The following is a 27,662-nucleotide window of genomic DNA, read 5'->3' on the forward strand; positions in this document are numbered from 1 at the left end:
CTTATATATATATATATATATATATATATATATATATATATATATATATATATATATATTACGTGATCAATTCATCCGCCAAGGTAGGAATGTGTTCTGTATTATTCACAGGGGGAGCAGAGCAGGCTCTCAGGGGATGGGCAGTTGCCCGCCCCCCCTGCCTGGACGTTAGAAGGTGAATTTATACATGAAACTAATGCAGATTTCCGTGAGTCAGTGTTGTACTATCAGATTTTTTAAAAAAAGTCCGACGTTTGAAATGAACAACTTGACTGTTTTATTTTAACTAATTTGCAACATAAACCTCAAAAGCCCAAACTACTGTTCAAAGCGAACAATATTCCTTGTACTTTTTCGACGAGCGGCTAGCGACAGTCTCACCAACTTCGGAGATATGCTGAAAGCACCAAACCTGATCTGCCTAACCTATCCACGTAGGCATACAATAGCATAACTATACATATAAATAGGTTATTTAGGTTAAATTTTGTTTATTTAAGCTATTCTATGCATATAGGTTGGGAAGATCAGGTTTGGTGGTGGTAGCGTATATTTCCAAGTTGCTAAGGTTGTCGCTAGCCGCTCGTCTTATTTTTTATTCTTTTTTGTATTAAAGTTGTCGTCCAACAGTTTGGCGGCGCTAGTGACTCCCGCGTCCTCTTTTCCTGTTCTGGTGTTTAATATCTGCATGCTGCAACACTGTCGTTTTATCGTTTCACATTCTAGTAATACCTTCAGTTGCTGTCACTTCGTCATCGCGCACAACGAACTAGAATCGTCACTTTGCAATTTCCAGACTGGTCCCGAGCGATTTCGTAAACGGACTGACGCTGTGCAGTTTTATTAGTTACGAATTTACAAACTCATTCTGTAATACGAAATTGCTAACTCTCATGCAAATATACACAGATCAAAGATCTTGCATATAAACACTACGTCAATAGATGACGCTGATTGTTTTGTTTGACTGAACGGTGCAGGAACCCAGATTAGAAGGGCCTGAGGGTGCGAAAGAACGGTGAAACAATTGAACAATATTTTACTCGTTTCACCATAAGAAATCAGCACAGTCTCAAGACTAGAGAAAAATTGAACACCCCTGGTTCATGAACACACCTGCTCATACTGAGGGTAACAGTTTCATGCATCGGAGACACATTTCTTCAATTTTACACAAGAAACTACTTACGGAAATGAGTTTCTCCAAGGTTTACAACCTCCGTCGATATATATTCTTCCTAAAACTTCATCCTACAATGCAGCAGAACAATAAATAATCACTTTTCATGTAATAATATTGCGCATTTTGTGAAAATCGACAACATCATGCCGTTGTTTCCAAGATGTACCTGCAGATGGCTCTAGCGTCGGAAGTCACGCGATCTCGCTAGTGGAATCAGGGTTTCCAAACGCGCGATTTTTTCGAGAAACGCGATTTTTTTTTCTTCGAGAAACGCGCGGTTTTTGTCGAGAAAGGAAAATGGTTTTTCGATGAATTTAGGGGTGAAATGGGTGCTAATGGAACCTAACCTAACCTTGTGTGAATGGTTCGTGGGGCTACCCGTGGATGGTTTTTGGGGCTAACGTCAATGGTTTTTGGGGCTAACGTGAATGGTTTGTGGGGCTATCCGTGGATGGTTTTTGGGGCTAACGTCAATGGTTTTTGGGGCTAACGTGAATGGTTTGTGGGGCTATCCATGGATGGTTTTTGGGGCTAACGTCAATGGTTTGTGGGGCTACCCGTGCATGGTTTTTGATCCCCGGTTTTTTACAACTTTCATGCACAATAGAGTTGGAAACATTGATATTCGAAAACAAAAGAAGCGTTACAATTCGCAAAGCAAGCGATATCGCACCGTGACGTGCTATCCGTAGCATTAAGGAAAATGGTTTATTTTAGCAGAAAAAGTGTTTGTTTTCGTGCAAAAAGCATATTGACACCTTCCACTATGTTCCGCAATACATAATTGGTAAGTACAAACCACGAGAAAGACAAAATATCAGATTGAAATGTGTCTCCGATGCATGAAACTGTTACCCATACTGAGTTTAGAATATGAAGTAATACAAATGAACAAAATGGGGCCTCGCATTCACATTATTTTCGGAAAGAAGCGGGTCTGTAAAAATAGCAATACGATGAGCGTATTATTTTTGTTCAATTACATTGGGTCATCAATCCATGTCAAATCAGGCAGGAGTCAAGGTAACCGAAGGATTTTTTCTCAGGGGGTACTATCCCCCAGTTAAGAAAAAAGAAAAAAAAACGTCCGCACAAGGATAATTTGCACAGACATCTCCATCCACTGCATTTTGTCCATGTTGATCCATACTAAGTTTCTCCTACCTAACTGGGTAAAGCAACCCCCCCCCCACTTCGAGATTTCATATCTTCAGTCATATGAACTTATCCTTTATTTACATATATACAGCGTGTAACAAAAGTCAGGGAAGAATTCTTAAAAAATATTGTAGCCAAACGAGTAGCATTACAAAGTGACAAAGTACATCATTTCAAAGAGTAAAGTTGTAAGTTTTTTTCCTCATTGCAGGTGTTACGTGTAGTTCCATATATCGTCGCTAGGTGGTGTTATAATCAAGATGGCGCTTTCTGGCACTGATAAGACTTTCTGCGTGCTAGAATTCGACAAAACAAAGAGTGAAACGGATGTACAACGAAAATTTAGGATGAAGTACGGGAAAGCAGCACCAACCAGGAAGGCAATCTACAATTGGCATGTAAAGTTTGTTGAAACTGGGTGTTTGTGTGTCAAGAAGAGAAGTGGTCGGCCAGGTGTGCGTGAAAATGACATTGAACGAGTGAGAGAAGCTTTCACAAGTCCGAGAATCTATACGCAGAACTTCACGTGAGTTGGAAATGTCAACAATGACTGTGTGGCCGGTTTTGCGTAAAAAATTAAACATGAAACCGTACAGACTACAGTTAGTGCAAAAGTTATATCCTAAAGACAAAGACCAGCGATTCCAGTTTTGCTGTGCATTGGAGGTCAAAGATGATGCTTTTGTGAATTTGATCTTTTCGAACGAGGCAACATTTCATACAAATGGGAAAGTAAACAGGCACAATTGTAGAATTTGGGGAACAGAAAACCCGCATAACATTGTTGAACACGAGCGAGATTCTCCAAAGGCCAATGTTTTTTATGCCATGTCTCACAAGAAACTTTATGGGCCTTTCTTCTTTGAAGAACTAACTGTAACTCGAGAGTCCTTCCTTCAGATGTTGCAGAACTGGTTAATGCCATTGTTGCAAACTGAATCAGAGAACTTTCTCCCCACATTTTCATATCTGAACGCAGAGCTACCCAATCGCTGGATTGGTCGTGGTGGAGCAACCGACCAATGTGTGCTAAATTGGCCTCCTAGGTCCCCGGATATCACCCCTTGTGATTTTTTTTATGGGAAAATGTATATGTATATGTCCCTCCTCTTCCACGTGATGTTGTGGAACTCAAGGAGAATTGAACAAGCAACAGCCACAGTCTTGGAAGACATGTTGGGCCGTGTGTGGGAAGAGTTTGATTATCCCGTCGACATTTGTCGGGTCACACATGGTTCCCACATAGAGTGTTTGTAAAGTGAGTGTTGCTGAAAGAAAACTTACAACTTTACTCTTTGAAATGATGTACTTTGTTACTTTGTAATGCTACTCGTTTGGCTACAATATATATTTTTGTAAAGTATTCCCGTACTTTTGTTACAAGTTGTACGAGGGATGATCGAAAAAAAAGGTTACAAAGCATATAACTTTTGTTTTATTCACTGTAACGTAACGAAAATTTATGTGTAAATTAATAACATGTTTGTCTTGTTGCGAGTTTGAGGACTTCGGATTCTGACCATGTATACCCGAGAAGCGGACATTTAAAATGGTGACTCGTCTAGAAAATTGGTCAAGAGTAGAAGTGAGGGCAGTGGTGCGGTTCCTGTGGGCCAAAAACACTACACCTGCTGACATTCATAGGCAGATTGTGGAGGTGTATGGGGAGCGGACAATTTCAAGGCAACATGTAGCGAAGTGGTGTCGTGCCTTCAAATAAGGACGGACCAATATTGTTAATGACAACCCTGGACACAGCGGTAGACCCAGTACCTAACCACTGACGTGAACTGTGCTCTTGTGGATGAGTGTATTCGTGAGGACAGAAGAACATTACGCTCAATATCAGCTGAGCTGGGACTACCATTTGGTTGGCTGGCCACCATTATCTGACATGTGATGATGCCAAAAGAGCTGCCTCACGGTGGCTACGAGAACTTGACGCGGATTTCTGTGCAACCGGTATGCAAAACCTCATCTACCGTTGTGACAAGTGCTTGAACAAAAAACGTGATTACATCGAGGACTAGTGTTGAGTGCCGTCCATCATCAGGTGTGTTGATCTTCCAGCTATGTCTAACACATACGCCATAATAGGCTTTGTAACCTTTTTTTTCGATCATCCCTCGTATATTTTGTTTACAAATGAAAAATGAAATGAATTGAAAAAAAAACATTCGTGTTGTTGGCAAGTTCAGACTTAAGACCACTATTTAAATAGAAACTGAATTCGACTTGTTTCCTTTCCGTAAACATCTATCACTTTGTTGATGAACCGTTCTTTGCCGTTTTGTACTTTTCACGATGGACGGATATCAGAGACCACTTAATCCGCTGTCTTTCATGGCAGCCCTCATCTATGTTTTCACGTTACAATTTCACCTTTGAATTCTATGAATTCTTTTCAGATATCTCAAGTGGGGCAAGTGCCCTCAATGATAATCGTAGGTCATTTTGAGGGGAGTTTCCATTTATCACTAAAGTTTTCACGAATTCTTTAATGTTTTTCATATGAAAATTATGATTTTCTCAAAAGTTCGGGAGAGGCTGTAGCTCCATCCCCTCCCTGTGTGTACGCCAGTGTTCATAACTGATTTTTGTTGCTGCAGTTACAACAATTTGTTTTCGTCTTCTTTCTTTTTTAAGATACACATTCTTTTTATACAGCGTGGTTAAGAATAATGCAATATATCTCGTAACAGACATGTACAAACCAAAACCACATTAAGAACATAAATACCGTTAATGATGAACATTACAATTTGAGGATTAGGGATAGTGTCATTCACTACACTCGAGGTCGTTGGTTAATGTTAATCTAATCCTACGTACATCTTTCTAACTCTAGCAGCTCTTTAGACATTGTGATTGTCGCATCAGGGTACTGTAGCACCAAAATATCAGTGCTCTCGGGAAATATGCGAACTACAAGCTTCCCCTGTGACGTAACACACGCGACACTAGCGACACTGCTTTCAGGCCACTGTGATGGTGCTTCTGTACATATTTCACCTGTGATGATCAGTAACCTTCAAAGAAAATAACATAAACAGCTTCTGAACCTTACAACCTGCATCTCAGCCTGTTAGACCAATGGCCAGTTGGAATGAAGAGCTGTCAAAAACACACAAAAACAAGGAGAAAACAATTCACAGAATGACGTCATTGGAAGAACTGATCAACATCCTGTCTTTATAAACTGTGTGTTGCTTAGGCGTTGCTGCAGACGCTCCACAATACCATTCTTAGTGAGTCTTTTCTTCAAGTTCATGCATTATTTAAGAATATAATGTAAGATGTTGCAAATGAATTAAATAAATGGTTCTCGACGCGGTTACAATACCTCCATTAGTCACGTCATTCATTCGCAATCTTTAAAACCAATCGAAAGGCAGCAACGATTGGAACACGCGCTCATGGGCAAAACTTTTCAACAAGAGCGACGAAAGGTGGAGCTCACTGAACGAGCGTAGGGTCATTTGCATATCTGAATTGGCTTGTTGCCATTATTGTTTCAAATGGATGTTATGTATTTGCTTTCAACAGATAATATATACAATCTCCTATTACATATGTTATCTGTACCCTATAAGAATTTATTGTAAGGTAAAATGGTTAAGCACATTGCAACTTTCATTGATTTGGCATTAAGTTTGCATTTTTTGCCATTTTTGGATAATCGCAAAGACGAGAATGATGGAACACTCACAAAGAACACCCATGTCCGGGCCGGGATTCGAACCCGGGACCCCTGGCGTCGTAACGCGTTGTGCTAACCACTACACTCGACATTGCAACATTCAGGCAAGACATATGGAAGGGTGTGGAGATTGGGCCCCACAGAATCACAATCTTGGCTACTTGTAAAAGTGACGTGAACAGCACGATGCTCCGTCCGCCTTTATCCGCATGGTTGCCTGCAAGTACCCATTTTATTAGAGGATGAGTGGATCCGTGAGCAGGGATATTGTGGGGAAAATCCCTGCTCTATTAGCGACGGCGTTAATAGAGATGAGGAAAAAGATATAATATCCAGGACCTCACGATATTCTCCATGTTTCGCGTAAGAAGAGCCTTGTGTCGTTGTCGTTCTGGAAGAATAATGCTCTTGTCCCATTTCGAGTTTCAAAATATATATATAGTATAAGCAACAACGTCATGAACCCTCGAAAAACATATATCCTGAATGTAAGCAACCACGCCGCACAGATTTAAAGTTGCCATTAACTGATTCATTCTCCTATTACGATAAACAACACACATATGAACTACAAGGTAGATGTTAGTTTTGTATTCCCAAATACGTTGCATGACGAGATCAAGTCTCGTTTGTATTTTATAGTGTTGTTCGCGTCTTGCTTTTGAAAATGCCGTCTCGAAATCTGGATTTCGATATGAGTCCGAGATTTGTCAAGTGATGGCGCCATAGAATATTGGGCAAGCATCAAAAGTGGATGAATATTATCAAGAACTCTCTGCTTCTTTCTTTCTTGCTTTCTCTCTATCGTTTTCCTGTATTTCATCCTCTGCTTTTGTCATCATATCTCTCTCTCTCTCTCTTTCTTCTTCTATTTCTCTCTACTTTAATCTTCATTTCATTCTCTCTGTATCTCAATTTCTTTTTCATTCTCACTCTTTCTTCTTATATTTCTCTCTTTTTTCTACCTACTTTTTCTCTTTCCTCTATTTTTCATTCTCTCTCTCTCTTTCTAACATTCACTTGTTTCTTTTACTCTGTTTTCCTCTCTTTTTCAACCTCTTTCTTTCTTCTTTCTTTATCCCTTCTACAGTTTCTATTTATGCCTTTCTCTTCTAATGTCTTTCTTTATTTCTCTGTATCCTTCTTTCCCCTTTCTTCACTTCAGTCTCTCTCTATCTCACCCAATTTTAAAATCCAGCTGTGTGCTGTGAATAATTCTAAAAACTTATTTGTGTGGGCCGATCCCCTCTCGCTCACCCACAGGCGACGCCCCTGGTAGAGTCAAATTATGTTTCCATCTCCAGTTGACAGCACGAGTCTAGTTAGCGAAGCTACCAACAGTTCTGAACGTGCACAAGAGTCTTTGCGATAGGCGCTGGGTTGAGACGACGTCATCGGCTTGCTCGTTGATTGGATGAGTCCAGAGTTACGACTTGTTCTCAAGCTGCAAATGCAGAACAGCCAGAGACGTTACGAAAGTAATCTTACTCTACAATCCCCAGTCGCATTGTGATCCTAGCTGTCTGCACTGTCTCCCTCAATCGCGGATGCAGCCTTACCAATTCGAAGTGCATATGCCATATGAGTCCCCATATGCACCAAACGCCAACCTACTTTCATTCTTATTAACGCACTCCTTGGCACCATTCTGCTGCAGCTGATATGAAGACAAAAGGAAGATATGTAAATAAATAATCCGTGCTGAGCAACGACACTTGTGTTTGCGATGAGACACGCCACCTTTTCGGCCCATTTTGCAAAATGCACCACGTGGCAATTCCGATGCATATTTTCGCAACGGGTTTGTCCGCAAAGAAAAAAAATGAGGAGGGGAACTAAGAAATTTAAAGATTGATTGATTGATTTGTTCTTTTTAGTTCACTTTATGTACAGTAAGGCTAATCGGGACTGGACCTACAGTTTAAAGTGGGATCCGAACCACTTGTGCCTTCACCGGGTATCGAACACTAAGAAATTTAAGACTTCAAAGGTACAACCAAGGATTTGGAAATTGATCACTTGAAAATTCCCCGAAGTTTTAAGAAACCGACCTAAAATTCTCGAAATTATAAGAAAACGACCTAAAATTCTCGAAATTATAAGAAAACGACCTAAAATTCTCGAAATTACGACGACCAAAAATTGTCATAATTATTATAAAATGTTCTGAAAATTCTCAAAATTATAAGAAAACGACCTAAAATTGTCAAAATTTTAAGAAAACGACCTAAAATTGTCAAAATTTTAAGAAAACGACCTAAAATTGTCTAAATTTTAAGAAAACGACCTAAAATTGTCTAAATTTTAAGAAAACGACCTAAAATTGTCAAAATTTTAAGAAAACGACCTAAAATTGTCTAAATTTTAAGAAAACGACCTAAAATTGTCTAAATTTTAAGAAAACGACCTAAAATTGTCTAAATTTTAAGAAAACGACCTAAAATTGTCTAAATTTTAAGAAAACGACCTAAAATTGTCTAAATTTTAAGAAAACGACCTAAAATTGTCTAAATTTTAAGAAAACGACCTAAAATTGTCAAAATTTTAAGAAAACGACCTAAAATTGTCTAAATTTTAAGAAAACGACCTAAAATTGTCTAAATTTTAAGAAAACGACCTAAAATTGTCTAAATTTTAAGAAAACGACCTAAAATTGTCTAAATTTTAAGAAAACGACCTAAAATTGTCTAAATTTTAAGAAAACGACCTAAAATTGTCTAAATTTTAAGAAAACGACCTAAAATTGTCTAAATTTTAAGAAAACGACCTAAAATTGTCTAAATTTTAAGAAAACGACCTAAAATTGTCTAAATTTTAAGAAAACGACCTAAAATTGTCTAAATTTTAAGAAAACAAGCTAAAATTGTCAAAATTACAAAAAACGACCTAAAATTCTCAAAATTATAAGAGAACGACCTAAAATTCTCAAAATTATAAGAAAACTACCTAAAATTCTCAAAATTATAAGAAAACTACCTAAAATTCTCAAAATTTTAAGAAAACGACCTAAAATTGTCAAAATTACAAAAAACGACCTAAAATTCTCAAAATTATAAGAGAACGACCTAAAATTCTCAGAATTATAAGACAACGACCTAAAATTCTCAGAATTATAAGACAACGACCTAAAATTCTCAAAATTATAAGAAAACGACCTAAAATTCACAAAATTATAGGCGTGTTTCACCTACGTCACAAACTGTTGCATTGTGGGATCGAGCAGCCATGATTGAGGCCAGTTCTTGTAAACATGCGGAATTCAAGCTGGCGGGCGGGAGATTTCAACCTTGTTTACGATGATACATTGTGCAGTATTCGGTTGTCTTAACAGAAACTCACGTTTATCCTCGAATTTTCCGAGAAAGAACAGCAGAAGATAGCACCGCATCGTCTGGTTGGCGAAAGTAAATCTTGCCAACATTAATGAACAAAGCGAACATTACAGGGTATGCAGTGAACATTTCCTCTCAGGTAAGTTCATATGCCACCTTTGTCTGCGACGTTTAGTACAAATGGATCGAACTGGTGTGCTTAATTATACTTGCAATAGTGTTTCCTTGTTTTTTGGTAGAATGGTGCTGATACTTAGACAGATATTGATTGCTGCCACAAGATGATATGTGAATTGTGGAAGAGAAATAATATTGAGTAAAATTTGCAGGCTGCTTTTAAGATTCTACAGGGTGTATCAGAAGCCCCTTACCACCCCTTATAAAATCCGATCACGCGTGCGGCCGCCATCTTAGTTCCGCCATCTTGAATTCAACTTTTTTACTTAAAATGATAGGTGGGTCATGTGATACATGACCATAGGCTAGAATTTCGTCAGGATGTCAAATCTGAAATCAGATTTCATGTAACTTCATCTGGTGAAAAGTTATTGGCAACCGAAATTGATGTTAAGATCTGACTTAAAAAGGTGGGGTTTGTGTATTGATTGCCTAGATATATATCAGAGCTGTAGCAAGCTGCCAATTATGCTTTAGTTTCCGCAAAGGTGTATAAATGACATAATAGTAAATGGAACTTAGGATAATTGCAGTGAACCTCACGATATTTTCAGTATTTTCCCACTACATTCTTCGGACGCGGCGTCATGGCTGGCTTACAGGGCCGCTGCGCGAAATGTTTCAATATTTTAACTGAAATTACACTTATTCCAATGTATGTGCTTATTTAGTACTTTTTACATGTAAAATGTTTCTGAATTTCAAATACGTGTTTATTTTTTAACTTAAGGCAAGCAACCTAACCACACTAACTGAGCGTTGCAAGTGTTAGATTGGCCTACATTCTGACTGGGGCGCCACGGGAAAATCTTGAAACACTACGGGCACCGTGAAACGAAAAAGTTTGGGAACACCTGGGTTAAAGGAATTCTGACTTAATACTCAATCTCTACCCTAGTCGTTCTTCCTTGGAAGATACTGACTTCTTTGTTTGGCAGTCTGCTATTATTTCTTGTCTGTCTATGTCCAGTAACCTGTCTCTGATTTGATTTTCTGTTGAGATGCCCCCCCCTTCCTCCCTCTTCCCATACCCAACCCATTCCACTATTATATAAGATATTTCTCGCTTCCAGACCCCAGCTGTAAACGTTTTCCTCCCTTCCAGATTGTGGGAAAAAATGAAACAGGCGCGCTGGCACGGTTCAGATTAGGGGGATGGAAACAACTAAGAAAGAGAAACGAAGCCGAGGAAACGATATGCCCTTTGTGCGATGAAGAGGAAACGGACAAGCATATCCTACTGAACTGCCCTTCTACACGTGACCTAAGGGACAAATGGATGAAAACTTAACACGGAGGGAGGTGATAGAAGTGGTAGACGACAGAATAAAGATAAAGGAAGCGGGGCAGCAAGTGGGGAAATACCTGGGAGAAGTAAGAGAACGGCGGGGAAAGCTATCAGAGAAGGCAGCGAAATGAGTGATCATGCTCCAGACGAGCCATCTTTATGGTGTAAGTGTGTCTAAAGCAAAATGTATGCGTTTTTTGGTGAGAGTGCAGGAAAAGAAAAGTGGGGCGAGGAAGAAGGAAGAAAGACTGGAAGAAGAACTGTTGGGGGAGGGGAAGAATGTGTATATAGGGGACAAAATAAGAGACAGCTTAAAATAAAACTAAATGTAACAAAATATTGTAGAAAAATCAAAACTATGTAGTGCGTACAGCCTATGGCTCGCACAAAAAAACAACTAAATCTACTGATTTCCCACACAATGATACATTCGAAAGTACTGTTTTGCATATTTTTGGCTTTACTGGGAATATCTCTGCATTTTTCCGACATATTTTTTTTTTTATGTCATAATTACCTGCATCAAGTACCGGGGGCCCTCCTATAAGAAAACGACTTAAAATTATCAAAATTATAAATAAACGACAAAATATTTTCAAAATTATATGAAAAGGATCTAAAAATAATTCGTTAATGTCTCGCAAAGTATGAAAAACTCAATATGCTGACCAAGGCAGAAATTTATTTTATTATAAAACAAACTAAACGTAACGTTTTAACCTTCTAGCAAGGTCTTCATCAGACTCTGCACCAAGTACAAATGTAACAAGGTACAAAATAGGACGATATATATACACACAAACATTACTCCCCTCCAGACTATTAGAAAGTTGTTCTGGAACATTCTGGCAAAGTAGTATTTGTAAGTGTCTAAAAATTTCTAAGCTGATATATTTTGCAATGCTCTCTTTATCAGTTTACTGAAAAGAAGTAATATGATTGTATCTTTTAAGTTATTATAGATGACGACATTATCATAAATTCAGTTCACTTTTGGTATATCGCCATGCATTTTCAAATGCGAGACGTGGCACCATCTATCGTAAACTTTGGCGAACTTTGGTTCAGAAATCCTGAAGGTGCGAGCCAACACTTCCGTAAGTCTCCGAAGAAAAGTGACAAGTCCCGCGGAATAATTTACGCTCCACATAAGGTTCGTCACATGATACCAATCGCATTAACCTAATGGCGCTTTCAAGGAAATCCGACCCTTTCAGAGTGACACCCATCACCCATGGGACGATGGCACCCAGTGAACGTGCCAAGTTAATTTGGTAGGGTTAATTAAGTCAATTTAATCTATTTCTGCGACATTGCGAACGGGCCATTGCAGACATAACAACGTGTAACATGCAAGAATTCACTTATCAGCCAAGATCTGCCTCCTAAAACTTTGTAACCTGCTAATGTGTTTGTCTTTGTTCGCGTTTATGTTTGGTCGATGAACTTTACTCTAGAAATTCTTGTGAAAGTGACGTCACTCAACATACAGCTAGACAAAGAAGAGAAATCTCCTGTGGCGCAGTTGGAACTTTCAACCCTAACGGGCGATGCAATCAGCTGCTTGCTGTGTAATCCTGCACATGCATTGCCAAAATGCAAGCGATCTTCAACACATCTTCGTCATCTTTATTCAGAATGGCAAATGCCCCCCCCCCACACAATATGGTTCGGATCCCACTTTAAACTGTAGTTCCAGTCCTGATTAGCAAATCTTGAGGATAAAGTGAACAGAAAAAAAATACCACACGGATATTGGGTAACGTGAAACCTGGATACTTGTCATATGGAAACATAAGCTGGGGTCTGAACTTAACGACACTTCGTTGATTAATTGATTTGGTTTAATTTACTTCAATTTTCTGCCACCATTTCGCTAATCGCGAATATGAGGATAAGTGAAATTAATGAAGAGGCACTCACAAAGAACACCCATGCCCAGGTCGGGATTCGAACCCGGGACCCCTGGCGTCGTAGTGCTAACTGCGTGTACGTAAGTTGGGTTTTCTAAATGTAAAAGATAAAATGAGAAATATTACCTGCATTTACTTGAAATCGTAGTTTTATCGGAAAAGATATTCAATAACTTTTAGAGCGTGACATTTAGACCGTCTTATGTTTTAATTTAAGGTACACTCACGGACACTTTTGGGTTTCAACTTTCCTAACTAAGCCAAGCGTCAGGTTAACCTTGCAGCAGGTTTTATGTATCAATCCGCGCGAGAACTGAGCTCAGAATCTTCCGTGCCAGTCTTTCCTCAACCGCCGAGCTGCTTACATCGGAGACACTGAGAAAATCTACAGTATTGCCAACCGCACAACACATCAAAACCCGCATGCATGTCAAGTGGATTGTATTTTTGCTTCTCTTTGTCTCCTGAAACATAACATTTTAAAAGTACTTTCTGCGCATATATTATTTAATAAATGTGTCATTAATATAAGAGCGAAACAACTTCTAAACATGAGAGCATGTGTGTATATTTCGAGCACGCAAAAATAAAAATAAACAACGATAGGCCCCTCTTGAATTTAATGACAAATTATTGTTTTTGGTTTAGAAAGAAATAGATTTATGAAAAACTTGGTTGCTTCGTTCGCAATACATCCGTTACTGTAAGACACACGCACTTCAAGTTGTACCACCAAAAAAGCATGATTTGTTATTGGTGATATATACAATCAGGTGCATTGTCTGTCGCTATTACTCTGGTTTCAATTTATGAATCACTTCACTAAACCAGGATTCAAATCTTGGTCTGTCTATTTGTTGCTGATAATCACCCTTCCCTTTCTTTGCGCTGAAAAGTAAATATGCGCCTTCAACAAAGCTTTCATTGCCGCCAGTGGGTGAAACAATAAGCCTCCCCCTTCCCCTCATCGTCGGTTTCTTCAGCCCTGGCGGTGGTTTTGCATGGTGGTAGGCCTATCCTTCCATGGTTTATTCCCCCTTCCCCCACTCACCGAGTTGAAGGACGTCTCGTCCAAATAATAAACATGTTTCTTCTCACTGCGATATATTTTAATACCGCGGAGATTCTTTTGTCGTCAAACAACAAACAATCGTTTCCTCTTGCTAAACTCAAACCGCAAATCATTCAACACCCGTGATACAATTCGTGTGCACATTGACGGCAAATCACCTCACGCCCTGTTTTACTTTGATCTTGTTGCCGCAAGGAGGATTATGCATTTAAAACAACTTGCTTGACTTTGAAGAACATTTCCTTTCGGATGAAGCCCAAAATAACATTCGGGTAAAACCGCGCGCTGAACAGGAGATTCAACCATTCTCGCCGCTCTACAATAAACATAGGGTTAAAATAGTGGGATGTGCAACACTGGTATCAGCGATTTCACGCGCTCTGCAACGCATTCAGTCTCGCTCGACTCGCTCTAAAGTTTCAATGTCTCTTCAACGCAATACAGATTCGAGTTGGCGAATCTGCGGTTCTAAGTTCGTCTGCACAGTGATTGCAACCAATTAAGTCCATACCTGCTAATCAATGTATTATTTTGTCTGTATATTACAAATTAAATAACTGTTTTCTTGCAAGTATGCAGTTGTGTCGGAATAGAACCCGTCTCAGTGGAACTATATTCTTGCGCGCACGTTTGGATCTACATATGCTAAAACCTGCTGCAAGGTTGACCTGACGCTTAGCTTAGTACCGTTTTGATATGTACAAAAAACAAGTAAACTTTTTGTAACAATTTTATTGTTACATGAAAGACTACACTTTTATCTACTTTTCCACATAATTGCCACCAATATCAAGGCACTTATCATATCGAACAACAAGCTTTTGTATTCCGTCGTCATAGAAGTTTGCCGGCTGAGTTGACAGCCACTGCAACACGGCCGGTTTGAGGCTATCGTCTGCTTAAACTTCACTTTCTTGGGCGACGTTGAATGCCGCCATTCCATGGATTGTTGTTTTGTTTCGGGTGTAACGTAGGCCACCCATGTTTCATCGCCTGTGACAATTTGGCTTAAGTACGCGTCACCTTCAGTTCATAACGCACAAGAAAAGTCAAGGGGCTACCTAAACGTTTGCTTTTGTGCGCCTCAGTTAACATTTTTGGTACCCATCGTGAGCACAATTTTTGATAGTTTAAGCGTTCGGTAACAATTTCGAAGATAACACTTCTTGAAACTTCAGGGAACTCCTCTGATAACGAAGAAATCGTGAAGCGTCTGTTCCCTTTCACTTTTTCGTCGACTTTCTGCACCAAATCGACAGTGATCACTGAGGTTCGCCCACTCCGTTCCTCGTCATGAACATTCTTTCGGCCATCCTTGAAAGCTCTTACCCATTTGCGTACCATTCCATCATTCATAATGTTTTGTCCGTACACTTCACAAATCTGACGGTGAATTTCAACTGCTTTCACGCCTTTAGCACTAAGAAAACGAATAACAGCGCCTATTTCACAGTCGGCGGGATTCTCAATCGGCGGAGGCATTTTAAATACGCAAAAGCAAATGTATACACGATCGATTGTTGCCCGCAATGGCGTCTGTGGCTTGCCTACAGATGTAGGTACACAGTGCGCATGCACGGGACACCGACCGCAGCGCTGCAGCGGCGGAATTTCAAAACGGTACTTACTTTAAAAATACGCCTCGTACTTTGACCTGGAGAACCCAGGGTCGTAACTTGTGGCCTACTGGAGGGGTGGGGGCAAATTGAACATAGGGCTTAACTTTGGGGGGGGGGGGAGATCCGAAAAGTCCATCACATAAAACGAGAGTCCAGGACTATTTTACAAATACATTTGTTAAATCATAAAAAATACTGTTTCTTGCTTTTCTCCTGGTGTTCTATGAGGTTTACAAAAGTACAAAACTTCTAAAATTTAAAAATCAGAAAATTTGAGGGAGGGGGGGCAAGCACCTTCACTTAACCCCGGTAAGTTACTCCTATGGGAGGACCTCACTGAGATAAAAAAATCGTCTGGATAAGCAGCATATTTTACAGGATACTGTTAAAAAAAGGTGATATACTTTTCATTTTGGAGTGGCATCGCGGACCGTAGGATATGACTCCCCTTGCCCCCCAAAAATAGGACAGTCCTGCGAAAACTAGAACCCCTGGTCAACCTAGTTTACTGATATGACTTACTATTTTATGTTACTCATGTCATGCAGAAATTTAATCATCATTCTGCGTACATTAACAACACACCATGTTTCAACAATGAATTATCAACAATAAAAATATGATTTATTATTGCGACGCATTGAAAAACAACACTTACTTGATGTAAGGCTGATGCAGAGCGACTAGGCTGGCGTGGAGAGTTATCGTGACTGTCGCTAGGTGGAAGTAGTCGAACAGGACGGGTAAGTGATAGTGGAGACCTCTCGTGGGGGAAAAGTGAAGCTGAAGCATCCTGGACGAGACGCATATTATGGAGCTGTGCTGGTCTGGTCCGAACGTTTGGTCGGTGAACCACAATTCGACAGAAAGCTGGAAGTCCGCTCTCTCTAGAGTTTCTTCGATCTGTTGAAAAAGAGGAAAAGAAAGTAATGTTAATCATGGAAAATCTCTTGGCAGAATTTGTGTCTTGTCTTTCAGTTTATCATCATGAGCAGGTTTTGGAAGTTCACCTAAAACACGGGCATCGTCAGCGGGGGGAGGGGAAGGGGTCGTCGCCCAATCATCCGAAAAAATGTATTAACATTATATTATGAAATATTACTGGCTTCCCTGGAATAAGATATGCACTTGTATTCTAAAACTGTAACAATTGGAAATGTTATTACTATCTTCAAATTATTATTATTATTATTATTATTATTATTTACTTAAAGGCAACCTTATGTTAACATTCACATTTGTATTTTTCCCTTAGTATTTCTCTAGTACTTTTTGACATTTGTATTCTTTATGACTAATATTACTGTAATGAGTATATTCGTAATTGTAGGTATATGTGAAATTCTTTATTTGCCTTTAGTTTAATCATTATTTCTATCTGAATTAATTATCATATTATACCGGGTGGCCAGATATAAGTTACCCAACTCAGAGCCTGTTCGAGGCATCGTAGAACTCTGAAATTTGGTGAATCCACTATGCAGACCATGGGGAAGGGGATGGCGATAAAAAATAGTTCAATTTTCCGTCACCAGATTGAAATGTGGCGCTGTAATAATGAATATTGAAAAACATAAGTGATTTAGCTGAGTTATTAATTAGAAAGACATTTTTGTTAGTGGCTGAAAGTTGCGAGAAAATAATCTCTCGTTTATTGCAAGATTGCAAGGTAAAGGCAAATCCATAACCAATTGGAGCAGTTTACGTCATTATTACAACCCATCATGGAAGTACAGCGCCACATTTCAACCTGGTGGCTGAAAATTGAACTACTTTTTTATCGCCATCCTATTCCCCATGGTCTGCATAGTGGATTCACCAAATTACAGAGTTCTACGTTGCCTCAAACAGGCTACAGAGGGCTCTAGTTGGGTAACTTTAATTCTGGCGTAGCTCATGACAAGGGTTAGGTGGTAGAGCAGGCTATGGCTGAACCTCGCCCGCTAAATAAAGGAATTATTATTATTATTATTATTATACGAAATTATATGTGGTCTCTAACTCTCATGCAATATCAGAGATTCCTATTGAAAAGCTGCTATTAAAGTTGGTTCATCGCCGTATTGTTAGGCAAGACACATAACGCATTGCAAGGATGGCACTATTTTACGATGTCAGAGTCCCATTTTCATTGCCGGTGATTGTACACTCAACGGCAAAAGTAGGCGAACTGTTCACCGTTATTTGTAATAAGTAGGGATAGGATTTTATGACCTCAAAATCACCAAAATATGCAAAATAAAATATGCTCTTATGACCTCAAATTTTACAAAATATGCACTATAATCTGAAAAATATGCCCTTATAACTGGACTGTTCCAAACATCAATATCTAAATGCTGAGATATTTTCACATACGTACTATGTTTAGTTCACTTTATGGGCCCTGAATTGCAATGCACAATGAATACTTTCTCTAAATTTTCAAATAAAAATGAAAAAAGAAATTGCTACAGTCCAAAGAAAAAAACTCGAGTAAACATGGGAGTAAGAACGAATCCACTTCGAAAATGACTGTACAGGGTGGCTCAAAAAATCACTTAAAACCCCCGGTACAAGGCCACTGCAGCGCGCAACATGGAAATGGTGATGACCAATCGTTATCAGGCCAAGGGAAAACCACATTGACGCCACCCGCATGGTCGGCGGCCATCTTGAATTCAACTTCAGAATTTTAAATTGGAAGGGGGTGATATGATATATCAAATCAGGCTAGAATTTCATGAGAAATGCAATGGTGAAGGTTTTGTTCGACGTATCTTTAACCAGTAAAAAGTTATGACTGAATTCTTGTACCAATTTGCTACTTTTCGAGGTGTTAGAAAAATGCCTTAAAATTTGTTTAGCACATCGATAATGCATCGAGATCAAAGTGATGTCTAGGGAGAGAAGTTCGCATGCCATTGCACACGATGTTAATCGGATACATCCACGAAGAGCTGCGCATTATGAATGGTTGTCGCGAACAATTTACATTGTGACGCTTCCATTGAATTAAAAGTCCTTAAAATTCTGAAGTTGAATTCAAGATGGCGGACATCAAGATGGCCGCCGTCCGTGCGGGTGGCGTCAATGTGGTTCCCCTTGACCTGGCAACGATTGGTCATCACCATTTCCATGTTGCGCGCTGCAGTGGCCTTGTATCGGGGGTGTTAAGTGACTTTTGGAGCCACCCTGTATGTTTCTTGAAAATGCAAAAATATGCTGAATATGACCGAAAATCCATCAAAATATGCTCTATCACGCAGAAATGGCCAAATATGTCAAAATATGCCCTTAAAAAGAACCTTAATTTTATTAGTATCTTCATAATATGAAGTTCTATATTTTCGGGGAACACATCACCCCAAAAAAAAATGCTAAATCATAAAAATCCTAGCCCTGGTAGTAAGTATACCCTGGACTGCATTTTGAACACTAGCGAAGCTGTGGCGTCTGGACTCTGAGCAAGTAAATCCTTTGTGGGGGTTGTGTTGTGTCCTCCATACATGTTTATGATTGCCCCTGATCTATTATATCTTATCAGGCTCTGAAGTTGAAGATCTATGAATTGTCAAAAAAATACCTATAAAAATACCTAAAAACGGAAAAAAGGACGTATAACTGTGATCCGAATTAATTAATAACTTCATCTTTAATTACATATTTAATGAATAAAAAAATTTTGATGGTATGGAACACACAGTGTGAAAAAAAACTGAAAGCTTCAAAACAAGAGAAAGTTGCCACTTACAGCGCGACCTTCCAGACAAGTTAAGGTTAGAGGACCTTGTACCGTACCTGCTTCAGTCGTCCAAATATATATTTATTTAATTATTTTCTTTATTTCTCTACTACAGTAAGGATGTTTAAGAGGTGATGATCTGATGATGATTCGAATTGAGAATGGGAAGTAGAAACCTAGTCGAAAGAAGGTGAAGTTGCAAAAAAGCCGTTAAGACCTAAAAAAGGCTAGGAAAGGACCGATAAGCAAAAAAAAAAAAAAAACGCCGAAAAAGGCAAAAAAAAGAACAAATAAAACCCACCTTTTTCTGGCCTACAATGACCCGAAATGAACATATATTATGTTGGGCCTCGTCTTCGGAGCCCTACTTATTTATCACCATTCATATTCTCGAATAGCCAAAAATTGCAGAAAAGCGAAGTAAAATAAATTAAATAAAAATTAAATCATTTTTATTCAGTATTTTCTAATTTCAAATTAAAATAAAAATAACTGAAGGACACCTGCTTCGCACAACGCTCTACGACGCCAGGGATCTCGGGTTTGAATCCCGTCTTGGGGATAGGTGTTCTTCGTTACTCTTCCTCATCGTCGCGATTAGCCAAACGTCACACAAAAACTACGCTAAATAACAAAATACAAATCAAATCGAATACCAGTGGGAGATACCTTCTTTCAGCCTACTTGTTATGCAGCCTGTAGAACATTTGTGTCTTGTGTGTTGCCTACATGTAAGGATTTGTAGTTTGCTTCCAAAACTTTAACAAACCTTTACAATTAAAGACACTGCAGCACAATAACACAAGTTAGATCACGTTGTTTATCAACACTAGGAAAGATCAGCAAACCTTTACGTAAGGAATGTAAACAAAATCTAAAGAGAGAATTATACACCTAAAGATACAGCCCTTCTTCTTTATTAATTACACGGTACACAGTTAAAGCAAGGTAAACAACTGTGGTGGGAAATTTGCCCGAGCAACCTCACAGCACACCTCTGCCATCTAGCGAACATCTTATAAGCTACATAACTTGTCACGGTAAGACCGTGCTGCCATCTTACAGCCGCCGTTAGAACTCAATGAACGAGAGGTTAAAACCATTGTGCAATTCCAGAGTAAATTATCAATATGCTAGAGATTCAGACATGATACGATGTCCAATGTTCTAATTTCTTGGTCTACCGCTTCAAAATTATTGTTTTCTTGTAAAGTAACGGCTTATTAAGCGGGGGGTTTGAGGTTAGAGTTCAGTCGAAATGTTTAACTTTATGCAACACATTAAAATAATGTCTATATAGCTAACAGCGGCGGTGATTGTGTTCCAAAACAGAGGGAGGGGGGAAATACCCTTGGTACATAAGGTTTAGCATAGTGTGGGGGCAAAAGTGGGGAGGGGGCAACTGCCCCCAACCCCCTATCGCTGCCATTGCTAGCTAGGATATGATTTTTTGGGACCAGAGGAAAAGAAAATCCAATATCTTGAAGTATTGGGTTTAACCTTGTCTGTAATAAATCTAAAATTTATTATTCTTATTATCACTTAAAAGTTCTTTTAGAAGATACTACTAAAAAGTATCTTAAAACGTAAGTACGCCACTCATGTCCCTAAAAAAACAACATATTTTTCGTTTCATGCAAGGAACAATATTTTCCAAGCTCGAACCAGCAAGGTCATAGACGAGAACATCTAGAAAATCATAATGTTCTAAATTGTGAATTTAGATCAGCATTTCCGAACAATCTTCAGGTAGAGTGATAGATAAATGTAATTAATTTGTAGAGCCGTAAGCTTCCATTATATTGCAAATGTCTAAACGAGGCTTGATAACCTAAATCTTTTTGCTACTTCACTTATAAGATGTCCGCTAGATGGCAGAGGTGTGCTGTGAGGTTGGTCGGGAAAATTTCCCACCACAGTGGGAAGTACCACTCTAGCACCATGATAAAATTAATGTATAATTAACGGTTTTCAAAACAAATTTTTAAAAAATTCAAGGCCACAAGCAGATGTTTTCTCTATTTCAACACCCACACAGAGGCGCAACCACGAACTTTTGTCTGGGGGGGGGGCAAGTACCAGGATAAACGTACCAATAATAATAATAATAATAATTATGACTATTATTATTAGTACTACTCGTAGCGACAAAGACGTTATCATCCTCGTAAATTACACAAAAAGGGGGTAGAAGTCGATGTTAAAGCATTCGTTTTGGAACAAACGATTCTAAACATTTTTTTTAAAAAATAGAAGACGTTTGATTTCACATTAATTAATAATGGGAAACAAGCGCAGAAACTGTATTTTTGAATGGCAGAAAATGCATAATAAATACATTCCGAATCTTATTCTTTTTATACATATAACATGTATAACTTTCATGTACAGCATATGTTTTACACATATTCAAAATTGAGTGATGTAAAATAAGAAAATACATGCCAACACTAAATTGGGTACGTATTCAAAGTTTCTTTAATATATATATATATACTGTATATATACACACAGAGCATTCCCTGACATTCGCTACGAGACTCGGCGGCAAGCGGCCCGGCATCCGAGCTTGTCTTTCCCGGTGAACGGGTCCGCGACAGACGCTTATATTAAACCTTGTAAAAAGGTTTAGAGTAACAGGGTCAGTTCTGAATAAAAGTGGAAAGAAAAATGGAGAAATCTATAAAATAAAGTATACAAAGACAATCCGCACACCGTCCGTGAGTTAAAAGAGAGTATTGTACGAGAAATCTGGAGAATTACAGTAGACGAACTTGCACGTGAAAATGCCAATTTCCTTCGAAGATGCCAGGAATGTGTTGCAGCAGAGGGACATCATTTTCAACACCTTCTGTAGTCAAGGTTAGTACACAATATGAAAACTGTAATTTTAATAGCCGACTCTAGCGACTGTCGCTGACCCGTTCACCGGGAAAGACAAGCGCTGATGCCGGGCAGCTTGCCGCAGAGTCTCGTAGCGAATGTCAGGGAATGCTCTGTTAACAAACCAACAGCAAAAATTACATAAATTGTCTCTCAAATGTGCACGCTTCTCTTCCTCTGGTAATTTACAGTGCATTACAGAAATTAATCATATTGCGAGTGAAGCGAACAAGAATTTTTTTTATCAATTTTTCTTGCAAACTGAAAACAATATTGATTTAATAGGGCGCAAATAATTTCACGAGGCGCCATGGCATTCTCCCATTTACAACAAAATTCTAATTTAATTTAATTAAATGGTATATTTAAAACATTTAATTTGAGGTTCTTAGCTTACATTTGCCATTTCACATACTCAAGACTCGAAATACATCTACAAACACAAGTCGCTCAAATGTTATGGTATCTGCGAAAAATTGTTAATTGAGTAAGAATTTCAAACTCAAATCTACCCAATCATTTTCAAGAAATCTTATCTTGCAATAATCTTCCGTCTGTCAGATTGTTTTACAAAGGACAGTAACAAGGTAGACAGATCGAGAGAATTCTATTTTATTTTTCTCACATTATTTTCGTTCCTCGATAAAAATAAAAATTCAACTGTGAAAATCCCGCCTCATGGCATATATCAATTTGTATAAATTCAATAGGATTTGGATTAATAAAAGTTGCAATTGTTCACGTCTACGGAGAAAAATTCAAGCAGAATTCACGAATAATTCCCGGAGCCAATAATTCACGCAGAATTCTCGGAATTCAATGAATTCCCGGTGAGTAGCCACCCTATACTTCCAATATAAGAAAATGGCTACAACTTCAATTGTAATTCTTATCATCTTAAATCTTACAGGCAGAACCAATTCTCTGCAAGCCAGTAACACCAGCCAAGCCTAGGCACTTGGCGACCCTGTCGGTGAGAATGAGACAATAGAGTTAACTTAAACGTTCGCTGAAAAACAGCAGCTACCAGTGGCCTGCCCAGTACTTTTCTAGTAGTCAGCCATCCTTTTGCAATCTTTTCCCGCTTTTTTAAGGACTGCTGGACCAAAGGGGTTATGACCCCCACCAACCGCCCCCCCTTGGGCACACTGGCAGCTACACTAACAAGGCAACATCAGGTGTAGTCTTACAAAATACTGAGAGTTGGTGTAACCGAACACTCCTTTTGGTGCTAATGCACCATTTCTGGTATCTTGTTACACCACTGACTCTCAAACAACAGATATAGAGGCCTTAACATAAGATTACATGCTGTGTTAACCACTCGGTTGTGTGTTAACCAGTTATGTTGGTTAGGTGTTAACTAAGTAGTGTACATTGTCTTTTAAAGTGAGTTAATCCGCCCTAAAATAACCACCTATAGCAGAGAATGTGTTCAATTGAGCTTTTTCACACATCTACATTGTTATACATTCGCAAACTAGTAGCCTAGACTTAGGAAATAATTCCTTGTAAGAAAATTACATTTTTATTATTTTACATCCTGCTGTCTTTCGTTCGTTAACTAAAAATATTATTTTCAAATTGTTTTTCTAGCAATAGTTAATTTTCAATCACCCATTTTTTTAAAAATAAAAAGTAGCATATTTTGAACAGTGGCGACATCTCTATTTTTCCGGAATTACAAAATACATATTTAACTTTAATATAACCAGCTTTTGGAAAGTTACTTAAAATGACAATTAATGCAGTGTCACTGGTACTTACTTTAAAAGTAATTGTAAGTTTATTTTGCTGTTACAGGAACGTCAGCTGTTATCTTCTTTACTTATGACTAAATAAATGTGTATTTTTAGGTTCTAAAAAGTGTGATTTTAGGTTCTTAAAATAGGCTCTAAAAGTCCTAAAATAGGTCCTAAAAATTCTAAAATAGGTTCTAAAAATCCTAAAATAGGTTCTAAAAATTCTAAAATAGGTCCTAAAATCCTAAAATAGGTCCTAAAAATTCTAAACTAGGTTCTAAAAATTCTAAAATAGGTCCTAAAAATTCTAAAATAGGTCCTAAAATTCTAAAATAGGTTCTAAAAATCCTAAAATAGGTCCTAAAATCCTAAAATAGGTCCTAAAAATTCTAAAATAGGTCCTCAAAATCCTAAAAATCTTAAGTTAGGCTCCAAAAATCCTGAAGTAGGTTCAAAAAACTTAGAATAGTTCAAAATTCCTGAAAAAATGCTGATTAGGTATAGTCACCGGCAATGAAAATCTATATCCTGAAATACGCACTATCTTGCATAACGTTATGTGCGTTGCCTAACCCTACGGCGATGGCAGAATTTACCATTGGAAATTTACTATTAAAATCCACTCTTCGCCGTATAGTTAGGCAACAATTATTTTTCCATGTTATCCACAGTCAAACTACGCAATTTTGTCTGCGAGGATCATCTTATATGCTGAAAATAATCTTTCAACAAAACATAATCAGTGGTGCAAGCTTCAATGCTGAAATGTTAGTTTGCAAGGCGTGAATGCCACAAAGCAACGAAGTGACGTGAAAGTGAGCAAGACCACACAGATCAGACCACTTTGGGTTGTACAGGTATCAGTGGCACCAGACATTTTGCTTTGTTGAGAGCTTTGAAAAATCACCATGGACCTGGAGGAAGGGAAATCGACAAAGAGTACTTTTCAAACATGTTCGGGTCATTTCATGTCAAGTGAACCAAATTTTGGTCAATTTTGAACGTGTCCATCTCTGATTTTATCCATACTTAATACCACCTAAGGTAGGAAAAACAGCAAAAATTGCAGATTTGTATCTGTTGCAGTTCTCCAGTTAGAACCCTTTGAAATATGGAAAAAAGCACAATTTTCGGCACACATGCAATCACAAAAACCTCATAAATCAAGCTAGAATTGACGTAGAAAGTTGGGATAAGAACCAAATTGTTGCTTTTGCTATGAGCTTTAATTTGATATATATGACATGACTACTTTTCAATTTTTTTCATTGCAAGGTTATTCAAACTTTTTTTGAAAACCGAATTTTCAAAAACCTATATTTTGAAAATTTTTAAAAAGTACACATAAAAACATACATATTTCAACATCAAGTCTTAGAAGTTTTGTTATGGGATTGCATGGGATCATAGTTTTTGACACGTATAAACAAATACTATACATTAGGTAAGACCATATGACACGGAATATTGCAATGTAAATTACATTCATTTGCAAAGAGACTAACTATAAATAATGGGTATGTAGGAAAGGGGCGTAACTTGGGCTCTCGCTTTTTTGGGGGAGAGGGCAAGTTGTTAACAAATATTTGTCAATTTTTTTTAAAAAAAATAATTTTAAAACAATTTAATATTTAAAATATATTTGAAAACAATTAAAAAATAAAAAAACTTTACAATATATATTTGTTTAAAAAATTTAAAAAATGTAAATATTTTTTAATGAAACCGCTGACACAATTTATTATTTCTTACATACCTGTAAAGGAAAAAATAGGTTAAAAATCTAAAATTCGAAGTCTAATTATAACCTAATTACCGCATGTCTAAATGTGAAAATATAGGTATAAGAATGTCTGAAGCATACAGTTATAATTGAAGAAATTACGTCACATTTGCTCGTAACAAGATACGAAAGAGTATGTTTAATTTAAGACCTTGGATTCATTCTGTATCAGCTGATCATTATAAAGTGTTGTTTTAAAAGCAAGACAAATTTTAGGAATAATTTAAACATGTGGTAAGATTCAACTAATTTACTCCTGAATGCTACAATAATTAAGACCAGTTGTAGAGTATACTAACATTATTTGGAATCACAATTGTACTAAATCCAGGCAGGAAAACATAGAAACAATTCAGAAACGGTTTATCAAATATCTGTATTTAAAATTTAAGTTATACAGGGTGTTTCCGTGACCTTGAATCAAACTGGCAGGGTGGATGGATTGGTACCCAAGTACCAATATGAGGTAAGGAACCCTGGTCTGGAAACGCGCCATTAAAAAGTTATAAGCCAAACTACCTGCTAGTGTTGCCAGCTACGGAGATATGTCCCGAAAATGGCACTTTTTCACTTAACTCATAAAATCGCCAGTTAAAAAATTTATCAAAAGCTGCACATGATCAATATTGGTCGTAAATGACGGAGTGATGTAGCGTCAGCCATCAGACGTCTAATTATAACCATTCGATAATTTCTTTTGTATTTTTCTCACTCAAAACTGCATTTCTGGAAAACTTTTAACGCTGCCTTTCGCCAATTATTAATTTATCTAATTTTCTGTATGGATTAAACTGATAATGTTAAGCATTAAAAAATATCTCAATAAATGAGGCTTTATAATGCAGAAAACCCGGTGTAAATATCTCTTACGGTTTCCATGATATAAATTTTCAAAGTTTGGGTTGCGCTACTTTTGAAACACTCTGTAGCTGACTGACCTATAACAGTGGAAAAAGACAACTAAAAGATGCAGCTTGTAGATGTTATAGTGACATACAGGGTGCACTGCCTGGCAGTAACGGCTCACGATTGGGTGCCACGCCGAGAGACGGCGGCAAGAATCTTTGCTGTCTGTGATATCGTCAGAACGACTCTAGGGATGTTAGATGGGACGCGACAGAGCTTCTTGAGACGCTGGAGGCCGCCATTTTCAACAACTACTGTAATATTTTCGGGGTAGAGTGCTACGATTAATGTCCATATCATATCTACAAGACCCATCTTTCAGTTGTCTCATTCCACTGTCATAGGCGGCCCCATCTAGTTTTGGTTTAGGCACATAACTTCTTAATGACCTGTTTCCGGACAGGGGTTCCTTATCTTATATTGGTACTTGGTCCAGTATTCATCCACCCTGCGAGTTTGATCCAGGTCACTGAAACACCCTGTATATACTATTTTAGGTATGAAAATGTGAAATCGAAGGTGGACGGGTTCACCATGTAACCTGGTTTCTTGTGGCGGGAAAATGTTAATTCTACGATTCATCTACAGCAGGCACATCAGATGTGAATCCGACATCCCATAATAACAACACCTGCTACGTCGATCATATGTCCTAAGAAAAACGAAGAAATATGTATCCGTTCCTTGTCACCGAGACCTTGAGCGTTTATGCTTCTAACTTGTTGAAGCTTGAAGTATCAGTAATATAGTAACAGAACTTCTGCAGAAATGTTACAGCAAAGTATAGATGTCACTGTATACCAACGTAATTCGGGCAACTTAAAAGATAACAGATATTTACGTTATGCATTTCTTGCAGCTATTCGAGTAATGTGGCATAATTTTACAGTTATGTCATTTAATATTTAAATATGCCAAATAATTACGTTAATATTCAGAATGTTTAATATTGTATTAATGATCACAGATAGAGTACTTCGAAAGGGTATGACATTTTGACACAACCAATATCGTCATTCTCTCATCGTATCTCTTTATTCAGAGATGACCTAATACTAAAGCAATTTGTCGTGGGCTATGTCAGATTTTTCCGCACTAAATATAATATAATATATACTCAAAATAAACTTATAGGTTTTATCAGTACCAAAGCGGGTCATATAAAGAACCTTGGCCGGCCAG

General features: G+C 38.0%; 1 protein-coding gene across 4 annotated transcripts in view; it reads right to left on the bottom strand.

The window, feature by feature from the left end:
• LOC146004908 (protein FAM135A) overlaps window positions 1-27,662 on the bottom strand; it is a 491,480-nt gene that overhangs the window by 195,403 nt on the left and 268,415 nt on the right. For all 4 annotated transcript variants that reach the window (XM_083143937.1, XM_083143938.1, XM_083143936.1 and 1 more), the window contains exon 5: window positions 16,101-16,345. In XM_083143937.1, coding sequence (XP_083000063.1) covers window positions 16,101-16,345 — 245 coding nt within the window. The remainder of the gene's footprint in view (window positions 1-16,100; window positions 16,346-27,662) is intronic.

Source organism: Lepisma saccharinum, chromosome 22 (assembly GCF_977018435.1).
Source record: "Lepisma saccharinum chromosome 22, izLepSacc3.1, whole genome shotgun sequence".
Taxonomy (NCBI): Eukaryota; Metazoa; Arthropoda; class Insecta; order Zygentoma; family Lepismatidae; genus Lepisma; species Lepisma saccharinum.